The sequence below is a fragment of the Teleopsis dalmanni genome, unplaced genomic scaffold, assembly GCF_002237135.1.
Source record: "Teleopsis dalmanni isolate 2A unplaced genomic scaffold, ASM223713v2 unscaffolded_contig_1867, whole genome shotgun sequence".
NCBI lineage: Eukaryota > Metazoa > Arthropoda > Insecta > Diptera > Diopsidae > Teleopsis > Teleopsis dalmanni.
In genome coordinates this window covers 479-7,648 of record NW_024033249.1, presented here as the reverse complement: position 1 = coordinate 7,648, position 7,170 = coordinate 479, and the positions used below count along the sequence as shown (strand labels likewise).

Below are 7,170 nucleotides of genomic sequence, written 5' to 3'. Positions count from 1 at the left end.
ATTGTTTTCGATACGTTGATCAGACATATTTTCTATAACAGTCACAGTTTTTTCTCTATATTCTCTAAATTTGCACAACTCTCAAAATATTTTCCGGTTTTATTAAAGTCAAATGTCATTGATATTTATTTAAAAAAAATGTCACTTTTTCGTTATCTCAACTTCATATTTTGCTGAAAATTTATCTTACGCATAGTTGCATTTGAATTGTCCCTAAATTTCAGGCTTCGTTTGAACGAAATTAAGGCCATTTCCTAAATTTCATTCTAACCTTAAAACTGAATTTTGTATAGAAAAAACAACATAATTTCGGTGAAACAATGATGAAATTAAGAATATAATATAAGAAAAAACAATACATTTTTTGGTAAAAGAATTTATGTTTTTATTTAATATTTATGTACATACATATTAACAGCTCCACCAATTCTTATAAATAATTTTTCTTATCTAATACGCTTTTGGATGCATTTATAAATATTTTATTCTAAATGCGATCTTATATATAGTTCTCATAAAATTAAGAAAACCCTAAAAAAATTTTTACTTACATATATATGTATATATATATTAAATTTGTTTAAAAGTTGTTCATATATTCAACCTTGTTAAGTTTTACTGATTAATTATATCTGATGTTTTAAAATGCTATAATACAATACATATAATATTGTGTGTATCAAAGTTATGTGTATTTACTTATACATACATGCTAATTATTCCCAAATGAAATATATATATATACATACATATAAATATATATATATATATATAAAGATGTATAAATATATATACATATTTTTTTAGTGTATATATATCAACTGACTATAAGTCACATCACAGTATACCTATGTACCCAAATGTATATCATACATCTCGATCATTTAGTTCAATTTAATTAAGTTCTCTCCCGAAACCACTTCATATATAATATTAAAAACTATTTTATTATTAATATTTTGTTGTTTCTTTAGCTCTTTTCTTTTCAAGGTCTATTTGGGCTGTTGCCAAATAATTTGATCCCTCCAAATGCAAAGTACTTTGCCTGTGTGACTTTCTGATTAAACAAAATACTGCGAGAGCCAAAAGTAATGCGCCGAGTGCGAAGAAAACAATTAACAGCAGAACACGCGCCGCCGGAGGGACAGTTGCTGCGAAATTCATCAAGTTTGTGATTTCATCGGGTAATTGATCAATTCCTTCTTCGAACCATAGAATCGGGAATATGATGTCGGGAAAATTAGCAACTTGTTTGATATCAAGCACTTGACTTACTGCTAAATTAATTTGAATTCGAGCTCTAGCTCTTAAAGTTGTTCCCATGTCCTGTAAAAAGAGAACATATTATTAATATGCTGAATCTATCATTTGAATATATATAGTACTTATAAATGTTTTATAAATAAAACTAAAATAACAATGAATAATTTATTTGTTTCACATATTATATATGACACAAAATAATTATTGAAGACATGCTTATACTTACGGGTTGAATATCGATGAAAAATTCATGTTTTTCTTTTTCTGGTGGTGTGATACCTTCAACAGCTTCTAGTAAGCTCTCATCAGCTAAGTAGAAATGTGGAAAACTTAACATAATTGGAGAATCTAAAAAACAATAACAAGAAATTTATTATAGAACCAATAAAATGATAAATAAGTTTATACCATATTGGCAAAGCGAAACGTTAAATAAACCATTAGGTGGACAGGATTCGGGTCCTCCTGGACAGAAGCATGCATTATCAGGATTACTTTCCATATCATTAAAAACATTGGATGGTGGCGAAAAACGGAATCCTCTAATGCCTCCCTTAGTTTCAACTTCTTTTTCGAATACTAATGGTAAAAGGCGACAAAGGTCTTTATCGTATATATGAAGAACGCGATCGGTTTCGATGTGTGGTGGAAAAATAGAGCCATCAGTACCATTTAAAAGATTACATTCATCAGATAGCCAATGATGAAGCTGCTCATGTCCATTGTATTTGTCAATTATACCATATTGAGTTATATCTTCAACTCCATTAAAAATTGTGACACGATCCTTAAAGACGTAAAGTAATTGATATTATGAACTATTTAAATATATTCATATACAAATAATTTATATATTTGAAAAATATGACATAAGTAATATATATTATATGCTTATATAGATCATTCAACTTTAAAGCATTGAAATATGTATCCATTAAATACGTATTAATGTTTTAAAATATATGTAGATGTGATGGAGACAATCCATTATTATCCATATTATGAGTAAATTATTGTAATATTTAAAAACACTAGTTTTTAATGTAAAAAACATAATCACGTTTCTATTATGAATTTCTAGAGGATATATGCTCTGTGATTTAAACATTTGTTTAAAATATACATAATAATATATGTTTTTAGTGATTTCTATTCAAATGTATTTAACTGTAGTAAATAAAAGTAATTCTGCAATATTATCGTTAAGTACAAAAAAAAAAGTAAAGTATCACAGATGTATCTTATAGATGGCTAGACCACAATAGTGCACATTTCGTTCCGAATTATAAATTAATACTAACAAAAATTACATAAGGTAATCAATTACATATATATTATAATTACTACAAAATTTTGCATTCATGATTTTACACTAAAATGAACGTATCTGGATCATAGACCAAGAGTACACTTTGTTGTTGTGTTTTAGTTTTACAACTCACAAGACAGTGTTTCTATTATTATATTAGCGGTTTTTATTTGTATAAATTATTCAAATTTTTCCAGTTTTATTTCTTATGCTATACAGTCACATTTAGCTAACAAATAATAAAAGCTAAAGTTTCAATAAACCTTAAATTCTCTAAAACAATTCTTTGTAATATTAAAATATTTTTTTTCATGTTTTTTCCATTAGAAAAAACTATATAATTTTTTATATAAAAATTTGAACTATTATAATTATTTATTTACCATTGATGTTCCATTTTTACCATACATAAGTCCGAATTCTTCATAAGGAAGTTTCTGTTCTTTTGGAACAACATCTTTTGCAAGTTTCAATAATGGATCTTCATATCCCCATAATAATTGTCCAATTGAAACTTGAACAAATGGTTTAATTTTTAATATATCCATTATACTGGCCATTGCAAGTCTTAAGAATCTGTGTTTACAATATAAATATTAAAAAAATTATTCCTTAATGATGTAACTAGTAAAGAATTATATAGTACTTACCTTGCTGCATGTTTACTTTGGGACGTTGCACTAAGCATTGGAATATTTGGTACAACAACAACATCTTCTTCAAATCCACTTGAAAGATCTTCACGGAACACATATATTTTTCTCATATTATAGGATATAGTTCCATTAGAATTTTCAATAATATTCACTTTTTCCCACGACTCCCTACAAAAAAGTATATTCAATTGATTTGATTAAATTAATATTTTGGCATAAGACTTACGTGTAAACATATGGTCCTACTTCGCTTAGTAAGGGTTTTGAGCCATTATTAAGGAATTCATTTGCATTCGTTACATTATATACATAAATGTTTATTCTTGGCTCCACAGGTGGTTTTGCCCACCAACCGAAAGATTGACCTTCCGATCTTAATGATACCTGATGATCGATTGCTATATTAACAATTGATGAAAATTTAAATGTGACTAGAATGCCAAAAATTAGGAAGCAAACTCCAATTGCAATGGTTATCCCTTAGAAAGATAAAAATAAATAATAGTTATATAAATAGATATATTTATATATTTATTTATTATAAAATCGTTTTAATAATCTTTTTTTATTATCTTAATCGATGAAATACTTACACCATTTTCTTAAGTATGTGCTTGACAGCTTTGTGCAGATTTTTTGTTGACTTCCATTCATTATAAGCAGTACGTTCTGCAAAGAAACAAAAATATTTAAATACAAATATATTATTAAATATAAATATTTAACGAAATATATTGTAAAATTAAATGTAAAATTTTTTGAATATGATGACCGCAAACATTTTTAAAACAAACTGTGCGATAGATGATACCTATGTAAAGTCAAAAAAGGCTATTATGTATTTTAGAAAATTAAGTTAAAAATAAGAAATGAAAAAATAAAAAAGAAATAACTGCACTAAAAACTAAATAAGAAAACATAATAAAGAAGGTCCAATTAATAGCACTATTATTACTATACACTGCAGATAATATCCGAAACCAAGAGACTTTTAGTGCTATCTCTGCTTTCAGTAAAATAAGTCTAATGAAAGCTGCATGCATTGATAAGTTGGTGTATTCCATTTGAACAGAAGTGCATTTACTCTTACTCTTACTTTTACTCTTACTCTTGGATAGCATGCACTTAACTGTGAATCACTTATGAGTTTCACTTTCTTACATTAAGTAGTGTAGTCAGGATTGTTCCAACGAGGAACGTCGATAATCAGAAAATATTTTTGGTAGTACTTTTGCAGTGCAGTATGTTTACATAATATTGTCAAAAAGGGATCTATGGGAGGATATCACTGTGAAGTTAACGCTTATTCAAAAAAACACTTTAATTATTTATGATTATATTTTGATAAATGTATAGTTTGTTTTCATTTTAATTCAAAAAACTAATTTTTTTAATAATTCAATATATTGTAATAAGCAGATATATGATACCGTTATGGACCTGGACCTGTTTGTAAAGATAGTTAATAAAAAGTAACGTTGAGCTATACGAACTTCATAATGAATTGAAATCTCCATTATGATGTATATACCGTAGTGCTCAGAGTAAGATTTCCACGTAAGATGTTGAATTAATATACATAAGAAAGAAAAACACCTGCTGGAAGCCTAACGTTTAGATCATGTTATCAAAAATATTGTAGCACTTCTTTGTATTAGGGACTAGACGACAGTAAGTAATTTAAAGTATAATTATATAGTTATTATAGTTATTATTTGACTTATTAGTCATATTATTATCTGCGTAGGAAGTAATCAACATCGGCAGTACAAATTATTACTTTTTAATATTCGAAACATTTTACAAAGTTTTTTTATAGAAATTTGCGAAGTAAATTAATTATGTTTTAAAATAATTGTATCAATAAAAAAATTAAAAAACAAACATATTACTTTTAATTTTATTTTAACATTTTAAAAAATTAATATAAAAATACAGTTAAAAAAAAGTAAGATCAAAACCAGTCAAAATAACATTCGAGTTTGGAAGCTTAGGTTTGAGTACTAAACTCATAGCTGATTCTATCAATGCCGGGTATATAAAGTTGAAGTACAAAAACTGATTACAAGGAGTTTTGATATGTTATTTTATGTTATTTCATTGAGATATAAAAATATCTATAAATAAATCTGTTAGGTAACAATATTCTTTATATATGACTTAAATGATGGTTTTGTAAATGCATTTGACAATTTTTTCTTTCTTATGTTTGTTTGAATCACTTCAATAATTTAACAATAATCTATTAAGTAAACTCTATAGTTTTCAACAACCAATTTATTTAAATATAATATTGCTAACTCCAGCAATTTTTTTTAATTATTTAAAATTCTGATATATATATATATTGTATTTTATTAATTATTCAACAAAATATATTAAGCGGAAAGTGTATTCGCCTACTTATACTTTTTTTTTGTAAAAACAAGTAATTTATGGTAATTTAAAAAATTTAATTATGATATAAGTATTTAGTGATCTACTTAATTATATTGATTGAATTATATAAATTATTAGAATCGTAGTATATGTTGTTAATGTAGTCCAATTCGCAATAAGTTGAAATATTTAAATTTTTCAGATACAGCATTAATTTGTTCCCAGTTTAATATTAAAAAATAAGGTTTACAAATAGAATGTAGGATATTAGTGAACCTAATAAAAATTCTGTTTTCGGAAAAGTAAGATATATTGTGTATTTAAATAAACATATGCCCATAAATGTTTATAGAAAGTGTTCAGTATTAAAGCGGTATAAATGTAGGAGCTGATTTCTAGGTCTGAAAGAATGACAATAAATCATATGGGAGTGAGGTCTGTTTTCAATATTAACTAATTAATCATTATACATGCTGTTTTGTACTAACGTGTTTTGTTCAAATATCTCAAAAATTTTACGCATAAATAGCTTTATTGGTACAATAGTTTTTAATTAATTAAACATTCTTTAATATGGTTTATAATATATGTCTGTGCTTAAATCGGGTTAAAAGTAAGGGTAGTTCAAAATGAATTTCTTTGGAAAATTTGCGATTACTTTTGCGAAAAATCTAATTTATTTCAAATTTTTGCTACATTTTTTTTGCTCATTTCTTCATAATATATTTTATATAGTTTAGTTTCCCTGAAAATGACTATTGATGATAGTCGAAATATTGGAAAAATATTTTAATAAAACATAAATTGTTTTTAAATATAAATAATAAATTATAGTTTCTTTATTTCTATTTTAATGATTAATTAGCCCTCTATTTTAATGATCAATTATATATATATAAATAATTATATTAATATTTTTATTTTCATTTTATTCTTTGTAATCTTTCAAACATTTTTTACGAATGAATTTTCTTTTTTCATACACCGTTTCCCCCCCTTTTTATCGAAAATTAGTTCTCATACACATTTGGCAGATCGTGTTTTGTTGTTAAAAGGGTACAATCAGTGCGTAACTTACATTTTTTAGCCTGTAAGCAAATTCTAACTAAGGGGGCCCCTACCAAAATACTAAGGGGCCCTCTTTTTATACTCATTACACGAAAAAATGTAAAAAGGGTATATAAGGTTTGTCAAGATTTTCGTAACGCATTAAAGGAAACTTCGGAAATACCATTAAGTATATATCAGTATACTTTTACAGTTCAAACTACTCTCTCAGCTTTTGAACTCTTCGAATAAAACTTTATACACATACTTTTCGGGAGCGCACCCTGTTCACCATTTGATTTGATTGAAATTGGACGTCTATTTCTTTTAGCTGTGATATAAACTTAACAATCGGATATGAGGTTTCTCCGTTTTTAATAAAGGTATTCAAATGGAATATGGTGTATACAGTACTGATATTTGCAAAAGACAACTTTTGCAAATAGTGGAAAGTGGAACTTTCGTCCCACTTTTGAGAATTTATTAAAAAGAAATACAATGAATACAAAAATTTAT

General features: G+C 26.0%; 1 protein-coding gene across 1 annotated transcript; it reads right to left on the bottom strand.

The window, feature by feature from the left end:
• Positions 1-429: 429 nt before the first annotated feature.
• Positions 430-3,897, bottom strand: LOC119664388 (scavenger receptor class B member 1-like; the record flags this gene model as incomplete). Its single annotated transcript, XM_038073891.1, is given in 7 exon segments — positions 430-1,326; positions 1,490-1,611; positions 1,672-2,050; positions 2,956-3,148; positions 3,223-3,396; positions 3,455-3,707; positions 3,822-3,897. Coding segments are annotated over 7 exon segments (1,557 nt in total). The 3' UTR covers positions 430-951.
• Between the last annotated feature and the right edge of the window lie 3,273 nt (positions 3,898-7,170).